This window comes from Eumetopias jubatus, unplaced genomic scaffold (assembly GCF_037043125.1).
Source record: "Eumetopias jubatus isolate StellerSeaLion01/CBP00866 unplaced genomic scaffold, mEumJub1_p1.0 scaffold_4, whole genome shotgun sequence".
Lineage (NCBI taxonomy): Eukaryota > Metazoa > Chordata > Mammalia > Carnivora > Otariidae > Eumetopias > Eumetopias jubatus.
In genome coordinates, this window is record NW_028274810.1 from 52,049,916 (window position 1) to 52,072,928 (window position 23,013).

Below are 23,013 nucleotides of genomic sequence, written 5' to 3' on the forward strand. Positions count from 1 at the left end.
CATTAGGGGGCGCCAAAAGAACTGTTTAGTTAGTCTGCCATTTCACTCCCTCTGTTGATGTGGCAGCCATCAACGTTTATAATGTATACCAAAGTGCTTAAAAAAAAAACTCAGTTCCCAGATGCTATATTATTATAATAAAGATGGTATTAACAATCCTGTGATTATAATTAAGTGCTTCAGCTCTGAAAAGAAAAATTTCAATCTAAGATATAAGCTCCCTACAATAGGGAGACATCATAAGGTTAATGGGAGCCATTACGGAGTATTATGATACTTATAATAGATTCACTTTGTTTGCTTACTATTGAAGTCGATTTAGCCAAGATTTTATTGAATGACATGTGTAAATGGATAGAAAATTAAACTAATCATGTTAAGAGCAGGGAAATATCTAAACAATAGGTCAGCTAGCTTTTGCTGAGAAGAGAGTTAAATAATCCCATTAACTTTCAGATTACTTTGCACACAGTAGGTTATCAATATTTATTGATATGATTTGATTTGTGTCTCTCTTAGGAGAATATATTTCATCAGAGTGGTCTAAAGAGTTTAACATAACCCTAATAATGTGTTTCAAAAGAAAGTCTTAGATAATTATATGCCTCACAGTCAGTCCAGATGCTTGTAAGAAATGCTTACTCTTGAGCACCCCCACCCACCCACTCCCTTAGGCAGGTGGACACAGACCGTCTGGGAGCTGGGACAATGAACATTCATACCAGGTGGTTTTAATTGGGTTTTATGCCCAAGAATGTTTGAGAACCATTACATAAATTGTAGTCAGCCTTAACAAAATCAAAACAAAATGACAATTTAAATGTAACCACCTGCCCAACAGTAGTTTTGTCAGTATTGTTACAAGTCAAGAAGAAAGAATATATACATATTTAGAAAAGACAGAGGTCAAAAGAAAAGCCTAAGAGATTAAATATATAAATACACTCACCTGTTTCAGCTGTTTTATGAGAAAAGGGTGAACTCCAGGGCTGCCAATACTTTTTACCTGTTTCTTGGCATCTCACTTGAAATATATAATTAATGTTTGACTCCAAGAAGAATTCTGACTGTTGCTCATATGTAAAATTGGTGTCAAATTCTTTAACCTAAAATGAATGAATAAGAACGATGAAAAATACAGTGTGCTTTGAAAACAAACAATTATTGCATTTAGACAGAAATGTATGGAGCACCTATTATGTTCCAGGCACTCCTTTGGACCCTGGGAAAACAAAGAATAGGGCACTTTATATAAAACATGACCATAAATAATCAAATACATGTTATTTAACATTAAAAGTGAAATACACATTGCTTTGTGTTTGACAGTGCTCTCAAGCTTTTAAATCTCAAGTCAAGTCCAAAATGTAATATATTCTTAATTCTGAAGTAGCTGATTTTAATGGGATGGAAGAAGTGGGGGACCTAAGAGCAATCGTTTGAATCTAGAATTTCTTTCACCCTACCCCTTCAATCTCTCTCTCTCATTCCCTCTGCAGTTGGATATTTACATCAATAATTGTTCATGAATGATGAAATAATTTCACTTTCTAGTGATGACTTTTGGAAAAAATTATTCATAAACTAAGCTGTTAAATTGGTCCTTATTGTAGACTTTTGTTGATTCTATAGAACCTATTATATATATATATATATATATATATATATATATATGTTTGTGTGAGAGAGAAAATAAAATATTTAAGAATGTTGAGCTATGAAAACCCAGTGGAAGATAGTCATGCACATAACTGAGGTCTAAACTTACAAATCCTTTTTTGGGGCACTATGATTTGCTATAAAACGTAATGAAAGACGACCCCTTAACAAGCTGGTTCAAATAGGAGAGAGAAACCAGGGTATTTACATACCTTCCGTATGTTGTGATAAGTGGATTGACTGAAAAAAAGTGAAGCACGATTGAAAATAACCACAAAATATGTCTAGAATAATGCACTTAGGCAACAACCAGGAGGAAACAGTTACTAGACACTCATGAAAAAGAAAGTTGAAACTGTAAAGATTAAAAAAAAAAAGAGCAAACTATCAACCCTACTGAGGGATTCTTCTGTGAAAACCCAATCTTAACATAAATCTTTAAAACTTTAATGTATTGAAAATGTAAAATTCATGAAAATATCTGTTTGGGGGATGTCATGCTCCATCTAAAGTACCCAGAGTTTCCATAAGCTGTGTCTCCACCCTTTGTCCTTGGAATTTTCTGCCATGTAAGTATGACGGGCAGGCATCTAGGGTCTCCTGGGATCCAGGAAAGATTTTTACTTGTAGCTGAAGTTTGACTTTCAAATGCACTCTGCTTCTGTTTGCTTCTCTTGGAAGGGAGTTGTTATTCTCTAATATGTCTCTTGCCATTACATTTATAGATCAGTCCCCTTGAAGAAGAGAAGTACACTAAAGCACAGCCAGAATTCTAAAATGGAAGAATTTTATAGAACTGTTAACAGATTTGTTTCTACCATGAGGCAAGCCAGGTGACTGATGAGGGTCTTGTAGGCACAAGATGATACCTCAAGGTATTTTCAGAGGCTAAAAAGAAACATTGAGAGAGGTAATTGAGTGCCTGTGTAGAGGGTATGATCTTGAGTACAAGAATGACTTTATTTTTTATAGCAGTTAATTTCTACTTAAAGCCTCAATTCTGAATGGAGATGAGGCATAGAAACTTATTCTCCATCAGTTTGAGATACCCTCTTCTCTTAGGGTTACATTAAGTTTCTGGGAGCATCATTGGGTGGAGGGAAGGAGAATCTCTGACTGAGTCAGGCAGTTCTCTAATCCCCACTTCCTCCAGCCCCCTACCTGGGGCAAGGCCCAGGGTGAAGGGGTCCTTCTCAGGGACCTACCACTGTCTAAACTCTTCTGGTTCCTTTTCCTAACTCCCTCTAGCCTTCCAACTTCCCCCCGCTCTCTGCCCAGTTAATCTTTACTTAGTGTTTGGTGGAGGAGGGAGGGGGGTGTTGATTGAGACACTTAGTCGTGACTAACCACAGTTCTTCCAAGTCTTGGTCTTACACCAGCATTTACACTTTTGAAATGTGAAGGTCAAAGATTTGACCCTTTGCTATCTGTGTACTGTTCTATTAGCCTTACCTGGAAAAGAAGGAATGCTTGGTTTAATGCACTCCATAAACTAAGAATCATTTTTACATTTTTAAATGGCTGTATGAGAATCATAAGAATATTTTGGGATGCATGGAAATTATATGAAATTCAAATTTCCGTTTCCAAACTTAAAATTTTACCATGCCCATTCATTTGTATATTGCCTATGGCTGCTTTCACACTACAAATGCAAAGTTGAGGAGTTGGATCAGAGACCTTATGGCCTGCAAAGCCTAAAATGTTTACTCTCTGGCCCTTGAATAAAAAGTTTGCCACTTTCTGTGCTGATAGTGCTCTTGCAAACATGGTGAATGTTTCTAAAACCCACTGAATTTTCGGTAAGAAGTATAACAAGCATCTACCCCACAAAGTGATACGGTACAAGAAGGGCAATGATTCTCTCTAGGCCCAGGGAAAGTGGCTTTATGACAGGAAATAGAGTGGCAATGGTGGGCAGATGAAGCTGATTTTTTTGGAAAACACTGAAAAGTACAAAGAAGATTGTGCGGAGACTTGAATGTGTTGAGCCCAACTGCAGATCTAAGAGAATGCTGGCTATCAAGAGATGCAAGCATTTTGAACTGGGAGGAAGGACCAAGTTCCATTTCTAAGTTTCACATTTTGTTTTATTATGAAGACAATAAAATCTTGAGGTTATGTTAAAAAAACCAAACAGGTTGCCAATACCCTAGTCGAGTTTAATTAGAGAAATGAGCCACCATTAATCCACTTACTTGAATGTGCTGCAAAGACTTTTCTGCCTTACCATCACTACTGTTGGGCACTTATTAAAGGCAAACAATAATATCAATAGCTAAGGTTTCAAATGTTATCTACATGAACTACACATTATAAAAATCAATGGAGATACAAAAAATGATTATGGAACAGCCTGCCTTTCGGGGGCTTATAGTTAAAGGATGGGGAAATAGAAGAGTGAGCCGGTAAATAGATACACAACGTGGTAATGCTCCTGAGATGGGATACACGGAAGTGGGCAAGGATTGCTGGTGAAGATTGTGAGCTTTATTTTTAACACAAGTTTGAGGTGCCAAAGAGAAAGTCCATGAAGATAAGCAACAAGTAGATGAATATTTTCCCTGTGGTGTCAGCCTTGCAGAATCACCTGAAGGACTGGCTGGTTCCCGTTAATACCTCAAAGTCTATGTAGCTTAGTTAAAGGGGGATGAAAAGCAACCTCAATTCAGTTATTTTAATTTTTCGGGAGGGCTTCCTTTGCTCTATCAAACTTGTTGCATGGCTCTCCTGGAGGTTAAGATAAACAGTAACAACAGCTAGTATTTACTAAACTTGAACTCTATTCCAGACTCTGAGCTAACTTCTTAGATTATTTGATCGTCCCCACAACCATATGAGGTAAGTTACTGTCTTATTCCTACTTTAGATATGGGAATAATGAGGCACAGAGAAGATAAGGAACTTGCCCAAGGTTGCATAACTAGAAAGTGGCAGAACCAGGCCTTAAATTCTAGAACCCGTGCTCTTAGCCACATGGCTTTCCTGCATGGCTGCCTGTCTCTTTGAAGTAAAGAACCTCCCTCAAGTAATATCTGACGGAGGCACAGGTGAAGTAGAAGATCAAACCTGGCTTGAGGTCTTTCGAGCTATACATCCTCATTTGTGTAACGGAGCTGATACTTACCTGTCCCAAAGGATTGTTATGAACATTAGATGAAATAACAAATACTCTTCCAGCTCTTTGATTTGCCTGCTTCTGCGTTACCAAGTCTCACAATGGCCTAGTAGCACCAGCAGGGGGAGCAGAGAACAAGAGTTTGAACCAGTAAACGGTTTCTGAAAACCTATTCAGAGTTACTGATAGTGTAATTACTTTCTATTTTCTAAACATTCTCATAGCCTATAATCTCCGCCTAATTATGCCAAATAAGGGAGTTTTGTATTATTAATATCTTCCTATGATCATGACACTAAACAAAAGGCCCCAGGTGTCCTATTAGAATAAAATCCTATTGACTCAGTATCTGAGACTCAGAGGATTTCAGTTGGGTTGTTTTCAAATTTACCTAAATTCCACATTTGCAAGAAGATTGACTGTGGAGTTGTGTTTTGTTTTTATCCTGCTTGTCCCAAGCTTTAAGCACGGGCTTGCTAGGCACACAGATGCCACAACTGTTTAGTCAGTGAGTCCAGCAGTATCTTCACTTGGTAATTGACCAAATGATACAGAACATGGGCTCACATCTAAACGTAATCTAAACTGTAAAGTTCATATCACATTTCTGATTTATAAATGAATGGTGGTAAATAAACAAGTTGATGTCAGGGATTTATTTTTAGAGAACAATCTTTAAAGTATGTCATGAAATCAGTATAGTTTTACCCTCACCTTCTTGACACTCTAAACACATTGCTCTGCAGCAAAACTGATGGTTAGCATGACTCCAAAGATAAGTATTAAATATATACCATTTTTTTAACTTCCTGAAAACAGATAAAGTCAAATATGTTACATAACTCTTAATTAAACAAAGCTAGAAACTCCACTCCTTAATTAGTTTGACTAAATGGCAGTTTATTGTACTTAAAAATAATAAAATGGCATTTCTTTTAAAATACACCAAAATTGGAACTTTTTCCTCAGACTAGTGTTCTTCCATAGTTCAAATTAGTTTTTATTATAATGTTCACGGGTGCTGTCACGTGACGTGATTTCATTAATGAATCTTGTACCTATGCTTCTCCTAAGTCAATTGGTAACTTACCATTGGTATTTAAGGTTAGTTTGTCTAGACATTCACTTTTTACCTTAGCCTCATGTAAGACTGAGGCCTATATTAGTAACAAACCTTATATTTTGAGTTGCATTTTTAATTTAAAAAGAGGCTCCCATAAATCTGAAGTCCTTTTTTTTTGAAGTTATTGCTGGAAATGCATTTAAATTTCAGCATGGAATGCTTACATCTTATATATCATCACTGATGTAAATTTCACTCTAGGAGGCACAGAATTACAGGGAGCCTAATAGATCACTCTTAGTTGAACACTTGTCTACTTAGCAACTTAAAAAAGGTAAGAGGACATTTTCAAGAGACATCTCTCCGTTTGGAAGCATATGGTAATGATTATTAAAACTAGAGTGGTTTAGGGCCCCTGAGTGGTTCATTCGGTTGAGCCTTGGCTCTTGGTTTTGGCTCAGGTCATGATCTCGGAGTCGTGGGATTTAGCCCCGAGTCAGGCTCGCACTCAGCGCAGAGTCGGCTTCAGAGTCTCTCTCTCCCTCTGCCCCTCCCCCTCTTCCTCTCTCTCTCAAATAAATAAAAAAATAAAATTTAAAAAAATGAACCTAGAGTGGTTTAAGGAGCGCCTGGCTGGCTGTCAGTAGAGCATGCAACTCTTGATCTTGGGGCCATGAGTTCGAGCCCCATGTTGGACGTAGAGATTACTGAAAAAAAAAAAAAAAAACCCAACAAGCTAGAGTGGTTTGAGTATCAGACAAACAGATAAAAACATGTAAAATAGATCATGTGGGTTGGCTTTTCTTTCATTCACTTACGTGCTAAAGAACAGTGGAAGTTAGCTTACCTTCCAAGTTTGGTTTGTTGTAGTCCTGTATCTCATTTCACAGGAAACCTTTTCAATTTTTGTTTGACTATGCCAGTGAATTATAGTCTTGGGCACTGTAGTATTTATATCCTCAGCCTTGGAAATGCTGGATACAGAAGGTATCACTAGAAAAATAAATAAATAAATAAATACTCAGCAGTTTAAAACTTGCCTTGGGAGAGATCAGTATCTTTTCATCAATATATAGACATGTTAAAACTAAACAATTGCATGATCTAATTAACAATGAATTTTTTCTTGTTTTCTAAGCTATTATGTAGGAGAAAACTGCTGCTGTTAAGTGAAATTCCATTCAACCTATTTTCCATTTCTTTTAAGTGGGACTCTTATAGTTCACTTTCCCCCACCCCCTATTCCCTTCTAATCCTAACTAATGAAATTCCAAAGCCTGGCTTTATTAACAAAAGAGAGTGAAAAAGAGATAAAGGAGATATCTCTTTCTTCCTGCATCTGTTTGGGAAAAATGATGTTTTGCCTTCTAAATTTAGTTCAGAGAATCTGATTTGATAAGATATTAAATTGAGACCTTTCACAATAACATTTTTATTCTCTTGTGTCATAGGGAAACTTATATGAATAATTAAATCTATTGCTAACTTATTTTGTTATCTATTAAAATAAATCTGTACTTGAAAGTATGATTTGAACAAAGCAAGTCTCATAAGACTCTAAGGCTTTACAAATTATTGCCATGCTCTGTGATAATAATTTTCAAAAGGAAACTGAAATTCTGTTGGGTTATATTACTATCGTTTTGTTGTACTAGGAGTAATGGTGTAACTGGAATCTCTGTATTTCTAAACTGTATTAATTCTTGTACACTTGTTCTGTCTGAATAGAATGAAATCACTGGCATTTCCTATTTCTCCTATGTGCACCACAGAATGATGAAAACCTATGATTTTGTTAGATGTATTATTCAACAAAGAACTGAAGAGCCTACATATGTGTTTTTAAGAACCATTATTATAGTTTAATATTCTCTATGGATTAGTTTCCTTTTCATTTATTCTAGATGTATAAAGTATTCTTTGGGAATATGATTGTTTTATTATTAATGATTTATTATCTAAAATTATATGCCCTGGTATATGATTTATAGAGAAATTTAAAATTAAAGATTTGCTGTTTAGTAGCACAGTGCTATAATAAAATCCTTGGGCTAAAGCTAACATAGAAAGGAAGTAGTAACAAAATCTGTCTAATTAAAAAGCTTACTGTACTTAACTTTTATTATCTGAATGCCACAGTTGATTTCCTTTTGGTAGTGTAGGCTTCTTGTAATAAGGATCAGTATTCGCAGATTTCTATAGTCAGGGAAGTGTTTCCCAGGGCTCTGAGACCACTTGGGACCATTTAAGCACCCTCAGGCTAAATTACCCACCCACTCTTCTCTCTCATTCTCTGAGTCTGGCCTGCTCTTGGTAGAGTAGCACAAGCATTCCTGAGACCCTTCTGCAGAAAGAAATACTCTGGGGACGAAGCAAGTCTGTTTAGTCCTATGAGAAATGCAGATGGAATAGTAAGTCCTGTTTAGGATAGAGTCTTAGCACAGGGCAGGTCAATGCAATAGAGAGCTAAGCTTTTAGGTTTGCATGACCTCATATGTTTTCAAATAAACATGCTACATAATAAATACTTGACTATGTACTTTGTTAAATGACTCAAATGTTGAATGTTTGCTCTCATTGCTTAGGTTTCAAATGTTCCCATCATATCTTAGGTTTTTAAAAAACTGTCAAATCCATCATAGATGCCATGTGTTTAGTTTTCACTTGTATTGAAATGAAGAACCAGATTTATAGTTGTTTGGTATCTTCCCAACAACATATATTTACCTACGTGAGAATTAACATTCAAAAATGGCAACTGGAAGACACTACGGGGCATTTATTTCTCCACAGGAGAAGCTGAAGCATCCCTCTCACAGTCACTTAGGCACAGTGTTACTGTACTATGAGCCCGGGACTGCCTTTCAGCACAGCCTCCCTAACTTAATTAAAGCCCAATCCTGTAGCTGTTATGTGAAAATTGTTCTCTGGAGAGTCCACTGTCCCCAGCTTCATAAAACAGTTCATTTATCTAACATGCAATGTCTCATTCTTAAAAGTGTCATAAATGAGTATAGCTCATTTATTATATAGCATGTTTATTTATCTGGTGGCTTTATTGGGTGGAACATCCTACACAATCAACCTATGTTTTTCCACCTGAGTTTCGAAGAGTCTGTTTTGAGGTTTAGAAAAGAAAAAAAAGCAGGTGGAAGAACAACTCCAAACAAGAGGCTTCCTGGTTCGCAGTGTGAGAAGTCAGATTTGGAGGTGGTGGCCAGATGAGATTTTCCCTTTGTGGGAGGCGGGGTGGTGATTAACCTTATTCGCAAGTCAGCAAGTCTGCAAGGAAATCTGGCTGTCCTCCTTACTAGCTGTGGGACCTTGAGCAAATTATTTTATCTCTTTATCTGTAAAATGGGCACAGTAGTACCCAGTATGATTGTTTCCAGAATTAAGTGTGATTTGCATGCTAATTGTCTGGAACATTGTAGGTGTTTAATAAATTGATTGATGTTAGTAAGATCATAAGATCACAACGATATTAATAGCAGTAATACCACTACCAATAATTTAGTTCTAAAAAATGATATTGCCAAAATGATACAGGACACGGTAGCCTTTAAACATCATTAATCCACTGAGGGGAACCTGTTTTAAGAAAAGGACTTTTTATGGCATCCTACCTCAAATGGTAAATTTACAAAAACATGTGCACCATGGTCAAGAGAATTATACATGGAGGAATATATCATCATAGTCAGCAGTGTTTGTTTTCAAATCCAATATTCAGAGCATAAGGACAGACTTTTAGGCCAATCCTGTTAGCTGGAATAGTTGAGTTTGGTTGAGGCAGAAGTTGAGAAGTTGAGATATTAGTTCCAATGAAAGACTCCAGTGGTCCCCAAAGGATACCCAAGAAGGTGTCACATCCCCTAGATCACTAATCAGCAGAGAAGTTGTCAGACACATAGCATGCTTTTACATAAAGATTGAGGGTAGAAGATGAGGATATTGGAATTAGAGCTACCTAGCTCCACACTCTCAAAATTTTTAATGTCATCTAGCCTTGGTTCCCTCAAGTAGAAATTACAATCTCTTCTACTAGGGTTGTTGTGGGAGATTAAATGAGGTAATTTATGTAAAAGCAGTTAGCACTGAAAAAGTGCTCCATAAACGTGAGCTTAACTGAAATCATCCTTAATAATAAAAACAGAAATAGTTGGTACTAGGATGTCCAAACAGAGGGTGATTCACTTGGTGCTCTTTGGCTGAACTTTGGCTTTAGGACTGGGATGTAGCTGTAAAAGGCTCAGGGGCAATTACATTTTGGAATTTATCTTAAGGAAAAAGAAAACAAGGGTGCCTGGGTGGCTCAATTGGTTGAGCATTTGCCTTTGGCTCGGGTCATGATTTTAGGGTCCTGGGATGGAGCTGCGTTGGGCTTCCTGCTCAGTGGGGAGTCTGCTCCTCCCTCTCCCTCTGCCCCTCCCCCCATGCTCGCAGGCACTCTCCCTCTCTCTCTCTCAAATAAATAAAATCTGTTTAAAAAAAAAAGGAAAAGGAAAACAGCTACTATGAAAAAATTTATCCAAAAGGTTGTTCATGGCAGTATAGTTTATAATGGTGAAAATTTGAAAACAGCCTAAATCTCCAACAATAAGGGACCAAGTAAAGACGTGCATTAAAAATTATACTGTAGATTAAATCAATAGAAGTATTTATTCTATATTATAAGTTTTAGAAGGCAAGGTCTAAAATATCTGAAGCAAAACGTTAACATTTGTAAAATCTGGCTGGTAAAAACAGAGATGACCACATAATTCACCATTTTTTATGTTTTTTGTAAAACTTAAAAAAAAAAGCCCATAACCTCCAAAATAGTATGTTCAGTAGAATCATTTATTATGCTGTACTTCTCACAATGTAAGACTCATCACAGTTTATTATAATCCTTGTTTCTTTCTATCTTCCCTGGTAGATTTGCAAGATATTTAGGGCAGCAGATACCTTGCTTATCTTACTCTCCCTAGCCCTTAGAACAATGCTTGAACATATGAACTTCTTGATAAATATGTGTAAAACTGCATGCACCCCTGTAGAAATAAGACTGGAAGGATATACAACAAAATGGTAGCAGTACTTATCTTTGAGTTGTCTCGGGCTGGTCAATTGTGGGTAATTCTTGTTTTCTATATCATGACCTGCAGGAACTTCAGGGGAACTCCTTTCAGATCTAGACTTCATTCGTCTAGGTCAGCACAAATAAATTGTTTAGTTGTAAAGACATACTATTTCTCATCCTTTACCTATATCATCCAGATTAATTTGCAGTTGTTTTGACTTCTCTGTGCCCAATGCATTTGCAGCTTGGACCCAAACCAAATATTTCTTGCCACCTTGCAATGAATCAGTGGAGATGTTAATATAACTTGAAGAAAGATATTGTTGCTCTTCTTCTGTCTCTAAACTTAAAAAAAAAAAATTATGATGACCAGTTACATTTGGTTTGAATGAGTTATTCCTCAATTTTTTATGCTACTTTTTTAGCCTGCTTTCAGAATACAAAAATGATTTCAATTTGAAAATTTTTAAAAATAAATTCAAGACTATTGAGAGTCACACTATGACTTTCATGGGCCCTAAGTCGTTTTGCCTTTATGGACTCATTCTTCCATCAAGAAAAAAATAGTATATATGTGTGTGTGTGTGTGTTTATATAGATACATATATATGTTCATATAGATTATGTTTTACAACATTGATATAAAAGCAAATATATTAATATTACATCTTAAACATATTCTTTGACCTAATGGTTTATTTTTTCTTCTGATTTTATTTTATTTATTTTTTAAGATTTTATTTATTTACTTGACACAGGGGAGGGGAGAGAGCAAGCACAAGCAGGGGGAGTGGCAGAGGGAGAGGCAGGCTCCCTGCTGAGCAAGAACCCGATGTGGGGCTTGATCCCAGGACCCTGGGATCACGACTCGAGCTGAAGGCAGCCTCTTAGCCAACTGAGCCACCCAGGTGCCCCTTTTCTTCTGATTTTAAATTAAATTAAGCATTTTCATGGACTCCTCAAAGTATCGTGGGCCCTGGGGACTGTGCCCACTATGCCTACTGGATAAGTCGACTCTAGACAGAGCTTGAAATAAATGTGTACCCTCTGGGAATGCATAGGAGCTCAGTACAAGGGCTTTGAGTCAGACATTTCTACCAGGTGTAGAGTGAGGGGTAAGAATGGCAGGAAGGATCAGGATAGGGTGAGAGATATGGATGGGGTAGAGAAAGACCTATCTTCCAGGGGAAAACAACAACAACAACAACCCCCCCCCCCCCACCAGGGCATGTTCTAAAGTGAATAAATGAAGTGTCATGCCATTTTCAAGGAAGTTCAGAAAGTTCATTCTCTGGAGCATGAATGTGCAAGAAGTAACTTGAAGTAGAGCAGACAAGATCAAAAAAGACTTCCTGTGGACTTTGACACGAGAACTGACCAGATCTGGGGGCTGGTTAGGTAAGGGGAAAGGAAGTCATTTGCTGCCAAAGAGGATGGAGGAGATAGAGGGGAGAGGCACGGTTTGGAGTGAAACACAGAGCTTCTAAATCATCACTTCAAATTATGTTCTTTTAAGTTTTTATCATTGAATGAGTGAGGATCTCTAATCAGCCAATTTAGCTTAGTGAAATTTCAAATGTTATTGTTAAGGCTAAAATTTTAAATTTTATTAATTTCCATTGGCTTTGGTTAGCAAGTTTGAGCCTCTGTTATATCTGTTAAAAATTTCTGGGGCACCTGGCTGGCTCAGTCAGTAGAGCATGCAACTCTTGATCTGGGGGTCCTGAGTTGGAGCCCCATATTGGGTGGAGAGATTACTTAATCTGTCTTAAAAATTTCTACTCCACAATATCTTTAGGGGGTAGGGGCTGGATGTAGTGGTGAGGGGAGTATTGGGAAATGTTTCTTCCATCCTTTTCTGGTTTCTGGTTTTTGTGAGGAGAAACTGTCCTCAAAACTCCCCTGTTCTGTCTTGTCCCTCCCTCCCTCATCGCTCTTGAAGGTGGGCATGATTCTACTTATGAAGAACTGGCCTGCATACCTCACAGTCCCTTCCTCTCTCCCGTTTTCCCTTGGGAGTCAGAAGACCACAGAAATGACCTTTTCTGGTCTTCTCCAATAAGCTGTAAGATTTAGAGGAGTTGGCCCCCAAGTGGGGATGTGCAGCTGTCTAATACTGGCTGTGGTTCAGGGCAAGGGTAGTAAATCTGTTTATTCTGGGAAGATCAGTATTAGAAAGTTCACTGTTGCCACATACCAAAACCATGCTCTCCATTAACAAGCTTCTTCAGTAATAAATATTATAAAGTATTTTAAATGTTTAGTTATTTAAATATATATTTTAAAATATTTAAACATAACTATTTTTATATTTCTATTTTCACCTATTGGCTTTTTGATTTCTCTCAGTTGGTTTAGAACTCATGAGGAAAATCTACAGAGATAAATATTGAGCCACCTCAGACTCTTATACACCATTACCTATAGTCAGATCCATTCATAACATGAAAGTGGTTTTCACTAGACTTCACTAAGTTTGCATTTCTTGAACCCTTTGAACTACCAACTCTTTTTATTTCCTTTTCTTAAGCTTCTCAGTCAGATTTTCTACATCCCTGGTAACTACATCCAAATTACCATTTCCACTTGTTCTTTAAGCTTTTTGTTGTGCTTTCTGCCTTCACTTTTCCCATGAAACTACTCTTCTAAAATGGCATCCTTTCCAAGGTGAAGTCCTCTGAATCCTCTTTGTAGCATCCGTCCCTCTTGATAACTTACAAGTCTTCCTTCCCTTGGCTACCCAAACCGTGTCTTCTGGGTGAGAGAGCCTACATCTTTTTCTCACACCTGCTTGGTGATGTCTTTCCTCCTCCAACCCTCCACTTAGGTTGCCCTCCCTACTCCTCTAACCCCACCACACAGTGAGGGTCAGCTCTTAGTGCTTGCCTTTTCCCTCAGCTCACTCATCTTCCTGGTTTCAATCACAACAATGGACAAAACATTCCACACATAGAGCTTCTGGGTATCTGCACTCTCACTGGGAGCTGCATTTGGAGATCTGCCTGAGACCAGAACTGTAGCATATTTACAACTTGTAATTCTTCTTGCCCATTTCTCTGTTGTTGTCAATAGCGTGCTGACTTTCTGATGTCCTCAGTTTGCCATTTTTAACAACTTTTCCTCCATCACTTAAGAGCCAACCAAAGAAGGTGAAGTATTTCCTTAGCTATTATTTTCTTATCTTTTGTTTCTGTTTTGATAGCTGTGGCCATGGTCTAAGCCCTAGCTCTGTATTATCTGTTTGATATATTACTTGTAGATTCCTGCATTAATTGTATTACATTGTGAAACCTAACTTTATATACATCTACTAACTTGGAGGGAAATAACCTTGGAATTTGAACAAAAGTGAAAAGACAAGTCCCCAAAATTTTTACATTTAACAAACAGAAACGCTTCACGAATTTGTATGTCATCTTTGATTATGGGTCATGTTCATTTTCTCTGCACTGTTCCAATTATATACAGTATTTGTGCTGCTGAGGCGAGCACTGCTCGGTTTCTTTATCTAATACCATCAACTTTTTTCTGTCCTGGGGGACTGACTTGATACGATTTATGGGAAAGGAAGAGTTGAAAAATCACAATCATTTCATCTCTACAGCTGCACTTCAGGTCCTATTACTACTATGCATCTATTCAGCAATACCCCGAATTTCTCCAGCCCCACAATACCCCAGCCCAGATTATAACTTGCCGGCCACTATGATCTGTTAGAATCCAAAGTGGCATGCTTGCTGAGACACAGAACTCCAGGGGGGAAAAGAGGAACCAGCCTCACTCTACCAAGCAATAAATGCATTTATGAATCAAAATACTACAGAATTTACATATCTGTATTTTAAACTTATTGCCACCATCAGAGCAGGATAATCTCAGCAGGCAACCAAGGAATCTAAGGCTGACATTGCTACGTGGATGGGGGTGAGGGGTCTACCTGGAATGAAGGTGGCAGCGGCTACTCTAGTTCAGCTTAGGTTTTTAACCCTCAGTGCATATTTTCTGTTGCTGCCTCTTTCCTCTCAACAGCAGGGAGATCACTATGAACACCAGGAGAAGACAAGGACATATCATAGTGATGAAAAGCAGAGGGCTTGGGTTTTAGAAAAAAAACCTAGGTTCAAATCCCAGTTCTTCCCCTCAATAAAATGTGGGAGTTGGAGCCAGTTTCTTAACCTCTATGTACTTCAGTTGACTCATCTGTACAACAGAAAGAATAACATTGATGTAATCATGAGTAAATAAGTGAGTGAGATAAGGAAGCATGGAGCAGATGGCTTAACAACAATAAAGGGCTTATTAAACACACATTTATTACTGTGAATTAAAAGGTATTTATGATAAGACTTTTACACATTCTAAAGAATACAAATGAAACCTTAAAAGTTGTTTTATTTCAACAAGCAAAATTTCTTTTATATTACTTGTATCTGAAATCAAATCCTTCCATTAAATTCAGGTGTTTGCATAGTTCCCTTATATATTTTTTTGAAATAAGATGGAATGCAAATAAATTACAGAGAGTTTGTTTTAAGGTATGCTAAACTCATGCTCAATAAGATTTCAAATGTGAAAATAAGAAAATGGCAAATATGGTTAAGTAGCAAGTAGGGCATCTCTGAGTATTTTCCAGTTAGAGAAAACCACATGCATGTCCTTGGTTTGTGGCTAATTCTTTTATCTTTTATATTGAGACCACAGTCAAAATGGAAATATATTCTTAAACCAACATTAACTATAGTTATTAGGTAATTTAATTCTGCTTTTAAAGTCTAACTTCATGTTAGCACCTAGATCACAAACACTGTTTTAGATGAAGAATCAGTAATAACGAATGAATGACTATAACTTTGGGGCTATTTTTACATAAAACCATATATTACAAAGTTTTCAAATTTCTTATTTCTATTTCTGGTTTCGGTATGCTTACTAATACATACCAGATTATTTTTTGAAGGGAGTCAGCATGATTTATATGTCTCTGAAGTTTCCCATGCACCTCACCCTAGTTGTTTTTAATAAATTTTCAATGAACACTGACAATTTATGATGAAAATGATGAATAGTGTTTTCCATTTATTTAGCCACTCATTCAACAGATATTTATTTAACATCCACTATGGTCCAAGCACTACTTTAGACACTGGGAATACAACAATGGACAAAACAGATAAAAGTCCCACTTTTTCTTTCTGAGCCCATAGCGCTCTTAGAAATATGGTAAATGACGAGAACATTCACCATTCAAAACATGGTGAATGTTCCTAAAACCCACCGGACTTTCTGCAAGTGTGGCAAGGACCAACCCCACAAAGTGACACAGTACAAGAAAGGCAAAGATTCTCTTTATGCCCAGGGAAAGCAGTGTTATGACAGGAAGCAGAGTGGCTATGGTGGGCAGACTAAGCCGATTTTCTGGAAAAAGCCTAGAACTACAAAGAAGATTGTGCTGAGGCTTGAATGTGTTGAGCCCAACTGCAGATCTAAGAGAATGCTGGCTATTAAGAGATGCAAGCATTTTGAATTGGGAGGATATGAGAAAAGAAAGGGCCAAGTGATCCAGTTCTAAGCTTCATATTTTGTTATATCATGAAGACAATAAAATCTTGAGGTTATTTTTACTTCATTTGGTTGGAGTTGGTCTTTTAAGAGGGAAATAAACTAGTGCCATCAATAAAATTCCCCTTGTGGGGCAGTTTATACTTGAAAAAAAAAAAAAAACAGATAAAGTCCCAACCTTCATGGAGCATACATTCTGGTGGAAACAAATAAATATATGATATACCATGTGGTGATAGATGTTTAGAAGAAAAATAAAGCAAAAAAGGGTTAGGAAGTGCTAGAAGTAGGAGTGGGGATTTTTTTTTTTTTTGAAGGAAGTTGAAGATGAGGAAGGCCTGTCTGTCTAAGAAGGTGACTTTCCTTCTCTCTGGAGGAAGAGCTTTCTAGAGATATGCAAAGACCCTAAAGCAGAATCTTGCTTGTCTTGTTCAAAAGAACAGCAAGGACATCAGTGATGTTTGGTGTAGGTGAGGCAGATAGAAAGGGATTAAAGATGAGATCAGAGAGTCTGGAAGAGGGAGGGATTTCAAAGTTATTATAAGGTCACACCATTGAAGGACTCTGGCTTTGATCTGTGAGAGAAATGGGAGGTTTTGAGCAGAGGAGTGACACAATCTGAGCTGCATGTGAAAAGAATTACTCTGGCTACTTGCATATAATAATAACTATAGGAAGGCAAAAGTGGAGGCTAGGGTACCAGTTAGGAAGTTTTTACTAACCCAGATGAGAAATGATATGGTTTGGCTCAGCATTGCAAAGTGGATAGTGAGAAGAGGTCACATACAATAGGTTTTGCTGATTAATTTTGTTAAGGGCATGGTAGGGAGGAATCTAGGAGGACTCCAGTGATTTTGACCTAAATAATACGAAGATGGAGTTGCCATTTACTGAGAAGGGGAATGCAGTGTGGGTAAAAGAAACAGGGTGTTTGGTTTTGAACATGTTAGCTTTGAGATATCTTTTGGATGTCTAAGAGAGAGTGCTGAATAAGATGTTAGATATATAGTAGCTGTGGACAGGGGAGATGTCTAGACTCAAGGTAGATAAATTAGGAATTTACACTATAAATTTGCATTATGTCTTTTAGGTAATGAGTATAGATAGAGATGAAAGGAGATCCCATGAATAAAGCTATGGGTACGTATTACTTTACTAGAAATGAAGAGGAATCAGCTGAAGAGTCTGAGAAAAAAGCATCCAGGAAAGTTGGAGGAGTGGTGTCCTCCAAGCCAAAAGAAGGAAGTGAAAAGCTTAATTAAATGCTCCTGATAGGAAGATAAGGACTGAGAGAAACCACTGAATTTGCTAATGCAGAAGTCATCAGTGACACTGATAAGACCTGTCTCAGTGTACAGCAAAAAATTGACTAAACTAGATTCAAGAAAAGATGAGAGAGAAAGTAGACAAAAAGCACAGACAACTGTTGAGTTTTGCCATAAAGAGGAGCAGAGAAACAGGGTAGTGGAGAGAGGAAGGACCAAGGGATTTTGCATTTTTCAAGAGGGCAGATGCTGCAGGTTGTTTGAAAGCTGGTGGGAATGATCCAGTAAAGATAGAAGAGGTGATCATGCAGAAAAGAGAGGAGCATTGTTGGAGCAATTTTCTCCAGGAGACAGGAGGGGTAAGATCTAGCACACAAAGTGGAGAGTTGGCCTCAGGGCAACTGTAGTTCATCCACAGTAGTAGAAAGGAAGACCAAGTATATGGGTACAGATATCAATGCATCAGTAGATGGGGGAGGCTTATGGTATTTCTCATTGCTCATATTTTCTCAGTGAAATTATAAAGTAGGTCATCAATAGAGAATGAGGAGGGAGAAAAGCCGCAGGAGACCAGAAATGAGAGAACAAGTAATGAAATAATTATTGGCTTAGTGGAGGAATGAGTTGGCCAGTGATAGGTAGCAGGATACTGGGTGGCTATCTGGGCCCCACTGAGATTAATGGTCATGAATATAAGTCGCATCAGTCAGTAAGTCTATGTTTGTCCCCATCCAGAATTAGCTTTCCTAGTATAGGTGCAGAATCAGTGAGGACATGGATTTAAAAATATGAACTGCTTAAGTCCTAGAAGAATTATTGAAATATAACATCACAGCCTTAAAAATATTTGGAATCATGCCAAAGAACTCTTTCTGATTATTAGGAATATGCATATAGAGGAGAAGAAGAAATGGCAAAAACAGGCCATATGAATTGACAGAATAGGCAATTGACCCTAGGGGGTCTAAAATAATATCTCATCTAGAAATTATTGCCCTACCGGTCTTTCACAGTGCCTGGAATTCCATCATTGGTGTTATTCTAATAACTTTATGACCTTGTCATGCACAGAGATGGTGCCTATCCACAAAAAAATCTCTAGAGTTTAACATAGTAACAAGAAGGCACAAAATGTTAAATAAATATTTGCTAAATTGGCTTGAATGGAATAGAATGAAGGGCCATCATGCATTCATTTTTATTCAACAAGTATTTATTGAGTAGAAGACACTACAACAGACATTGCAAGAATTTCTAAGAAAGCACATATTTTCATGAAGCTGTTGAGGGTAATAGACAGTAGTCAGTAGATGTTTATTAGCAGAGTTTCTTCTTTGGTTTCTCCTATCACCACTTATTGATATAAATATCTATCTATCTATCTATCTATCTATCTATCTATCTATCTATCTAGCAAAATACAGAGCAGTAGAGGAAGGTATGTGAATGGCCATGCAACTCTGCTGGTGGGGTCACCACAAAGATACTAGGGGGAAAGAAAGCTCTTGAAGCAACACAGATAAATTCCTCTGTTTTACAACTTCAACCCAACACCAGAAGGGAAGCCCTGATGACCTATAGGCTGCAATAGAGGGAATGCCACCTTTCTGCCACTAGTGGAACAAGTGGGTGGACTGAGGTAAAATACCTCTCCTGTATATGTGATTTTACTGGAAAACAGAACCACATGGGTTGGAAGTGAAATCTTGCAAATGCTGATCTCTATACCTATCTGCCAAAGTGGAAAATAACCTAAGAACCAAGGATCCAGAATAACCTTTTTAAACTACCTCAACCACAGACTTTTTCCTGGGGGGAAAGACCTTTCTGATAGTTAGAAAAATTAGCTTTCTTTTCTCTAGTTTTTTCAACTCATTGGTGTGTTTTTAATTAATTGTAAGATGAACAGATGTTTATTCCCTTTTCCAGTTTGTGCCTCTACGAGCTCATTCTTTGAATTTGCTACAGGAGAACATTCGTTTTTATGCTAATCCTTCACATCTTTTAGGTCCTTTTTAAAATATGATAAAATTCCATTAATCTGGACTTAATTTAGAATTTGAGTTAGGTTTGTCTGAGTTTGACTATAATTTACTGTTGGATTTTAGAAAATACGGTGAAAAAGCTTTTCTAATAGGTAAGACTTTGTATCATTATTATTTAACTAAACTGTGAAGGGATAATGCGGGAAATGTCTATTTCTACTTATCGGAGTAATCACTCAATAAATATTAATTGAGCAGTTACAATGCACCAGGCGTCATTCTAGGCTCAAGTGATACAGCAGTGAACAAAACAAAAATTCTTGCCCATATTGAGTTTACATTTCTAGTCTGAATGAATGAGTGAGTTTACTATTGACATATACACAACTGCTAAAAAATTAGTCTTATTTGTATTTTTTTTAGTTTTATTTATTTTTCTCCAGGAAAGTCTTGATTTTAGAGCACATTTAACATCTCTTTCTAGATAGTCATCTGCTTAAAGTTACTGTTACTTGAAAATAATGTAGTAAAATTATTGTTTATAATATCCTGTAAATGATCATTTTTAATGGCCTTATGTTAATCTCCTCACCCAAATCAGTCAGGTTTTGATGTAAGAAAAAATCAAAATCAAACAAGCCTAGGATGTCAGCCTTGAGTGTCACCATAACACTCTGCCTTTTTGTTGTTGTTTTTAAGCATTTCTATTTGCAAGTCATTTTTTATAGCTTGTGTCTTATAAACTTAGGAATAGCCAGTATGGTATTATCCTCATTTCTCAGGAAGCTACTGCTTGGCAAAGCTAAATAACTTTTCCAAGATCACACAGATAGAAATTATGCCAGATACTGTTAGATGACAGTGCTAGATTCTATCAACAATGCCCTTCTCCTAGGTTCCCATCCAGATAGAGTAAACATGTAACCCAGTTCTGGCCAATGAGATGCCGGTGGAAGTCCATGGGGGGACGTTCTTTTTCCTTCACCACTTTTCCTGCCTGGGACTTGGATGAGAAGCCTAGAGGTGCAGCTTCTGAGGATTAAGGCCAACACACTAAAGCTTACAGAGGAGAAAGGTGGAAAAAGCCTTTGGGATATCAGTGAGTAATCATGCCAGCTCTGTAATTCCTACCACTATGGCTTGATATAAGTAAAGCCCCATCTGTTTAAGTCATTGCACTTGGGTTTTCTGATATTTGCATGATAAAAAACACCTAACGGATAAATTTCAGAACTGGAAATCAAAAGTAAAACTCAACACCCCCCCATTCTTTCCAATGGATAGTTCTGAAAGCATGCTCTTTTATAAATGTATTCTTAATACTTTCAAGGTGACTTTTTGAGTACTGAGAAAATCTCAACACTCATAACTATATACAGGTATTTCTCACTTTATAAGATAGATGTATTTCTCAAAAAAGCCATGTGTAAATAATTTAAACATGTAACTGAATGCATTAATGGATTTTAAGAAAAATCTATAATAAATAGTCAAAATACTTGGAGAACATTTTTTTTTTATGATACTAAATAGGAAATTAGGTGGTGGTTGGCAAGTTTTTGTTCAACAAATATATCTTCTCAAATTGTGGTATGCCTGTTCCAAATTTATAATGCAATTTTATTGTCAGGAACCTGAGACAGCAAGTAAGTGGGACCTGAAAGAATTAATTCATACCCACTAGGTTGGCAATAACCAGTAAGATAATAATAAGTGTTGCAAGAATGTGGAGAAGTTGGAATCTTCATATAGTTCTGGTAGGAATGTAAAATAGTGCAGTTGTTTTAGCAAACAGTATGGTAGTTCCTCAGAAGGTTAAACAGAATTAACATATGACCCAGCAATTCTATTCCTAAGTATATGCCCAAGAGAAATGAAAACCTGTGTCTACCGAAAATCTTGTACATGAATATCTCAGAAGCATTACTCATAATAACCAAAAAGTGGAAACAACCCGAATGTCCATCAGCTAATGAATGGATAAAGTAAATGTGATATATTCATACATTATTTGGCCATAAAAAGGAATGAAGTACTTATACATGCTAGACTAAGGATGAAACTTGAAATCCTTGTGCTAAGTGAAAGAGCCAGTCACAAGAGACCACATATTATATGACTCCTTTTATATGAAGTGTCCAGAGCAGGCAAATCCCCAGAGGATGCCTCAGGATGGGAAAGTTGAGGGAAATGGAGTTATTCCTAATGGATACAATTTACTTTTGGCATAAGAAAATGTTCTAAAATTGTGGTGATGGTTGCACAACTCTGTGAATATACTAAAATCATTGAATGCTATACTTTAAATAAGGTGAATCGTATGGTATGTGAATTATACTCTATAAAGCTGTTATATTAGAAAGAAAGAAAAAAACCAACCAGTGAAGATCAGTGGGCCCATGAGGTAGTAAAATTTCCACGAGATAGTAAAATCCTCAAGGCACCATGCTTTCTCTGTCAATCTGGCACTATCTAGCTTTTCTGTGAGCTTCCATTGTGGGAGTTGCTTCCATACTGCTTTCATTTTCAAAACTAAAGTTGACTGTATAAGGAGACTCTTAAGTTTTCTTGTCCTCTTTTCATCTCGAAAGGACTACTTTACCCTAGAAGCAGAGGGTAAAGGTTAAGTCTCTGACCTGTGTTAGAACCCTGGCTTCCTTACCATCTTAGCTAAGTGACTTTGGAGAGGCAATATGAGCACTGTGAAATGGGTACAGTAACGATCGTTATTTCACAAGGTGGAGTTGAGGACTGAAGATGTAGTACACATGACAACATAGCCTATGCCTAATCTCCATGTTTCCATCATCTCTTTGATACCCGACCTTGCCTCTGTGTAACCCCTGCTTAGAATGAAAAGTGTGAGCGTCTTGCCCATGGCATATACATGGTGACTGCAGGCTTAGCAATGTATTCATAAAATCTGCCCAGTTTTTACACAGAATTTCTTGAATGGAGAAGTGTTACCTTTTATATTTCAATCAAAATTATTCTGAGTATGTCACAGGTGGAGAGAGAGAGCAAGACTGGAAGATTATTCTCTTCTACTGTGATGAGACCTGGTTATCATCTTTCAAACATGGTCTGTGATCTGGTTCCCATGCTACATCAGCAGAAAATAACTAAATTGGGAAGAAGGCAGTAAGGCCAGCCCAAGTTAAAATCCCACCTCTCCCTCTCTGTAGCTATGTGGCCCTGGATGTATCGCCTAACCCCATTGAGCCTCAGTCACTTTGTCTACAAAAATCAGAAAAATAATCATATGTACCCCACAAGATTGCATAAGGGATTAAATGAAG

The 23,013-nt window shown here is 37.2% G+C and overlaps 2 protein-coding genes and 1 non-coding gene across 3 annotated transcripts in view; 1 reads left to right on the forward strand and 2 right to left on the reverse strand.

The window, feature by feature from the left end:
• Window positions 1–23,013, reverse strand: part of IL23R (interleukin 23 receptor) — a 54,100-nt gene that overhangs the window by 21,536 nt on the left and 9,551 nt on the right. Inside the window, exons 4-6 of the mRNA XM_028102501.2 lie at window positions 11,090–11,250; window positions 6,688–6,833; window positions 950–1,106 (exon numbers count right to left, since the gene is read on the reverse strand). Of these exons, the coding sequence (XP_027958302.1) occupies window positions 950–1,106; window positions 6,688–6,833; window positions 11,090–11,250 (464 nt within the window). The remainder of the gene's footprint in view (window positions 1–949; window positions 1,107–6,687; window positions 6,834–11,089; window positions 11,251–23,013) is intronic.
• On the reverse strand, window positions 14,287–14,397 carry LOC114208544 (U6 spliceosomal RNA). The gene has a single exon (XR_003609051.1). It is a non-coding gene; the product is annotated as a U6 spliceosomal RNA (small nuclear RNA).
• Window positions 16,157–16,474, forward strand: LOC114208434 (large ribosomal subunit protein eL42-like). The gene has a single exon (XM_028102502.1). The coding sequence runs from the start codon at window positions 16,157–16,159 to the stop codon at window positions 16,472–16,474; it is 318 nt and encodes a 105-aa protein (XP_027958303.1).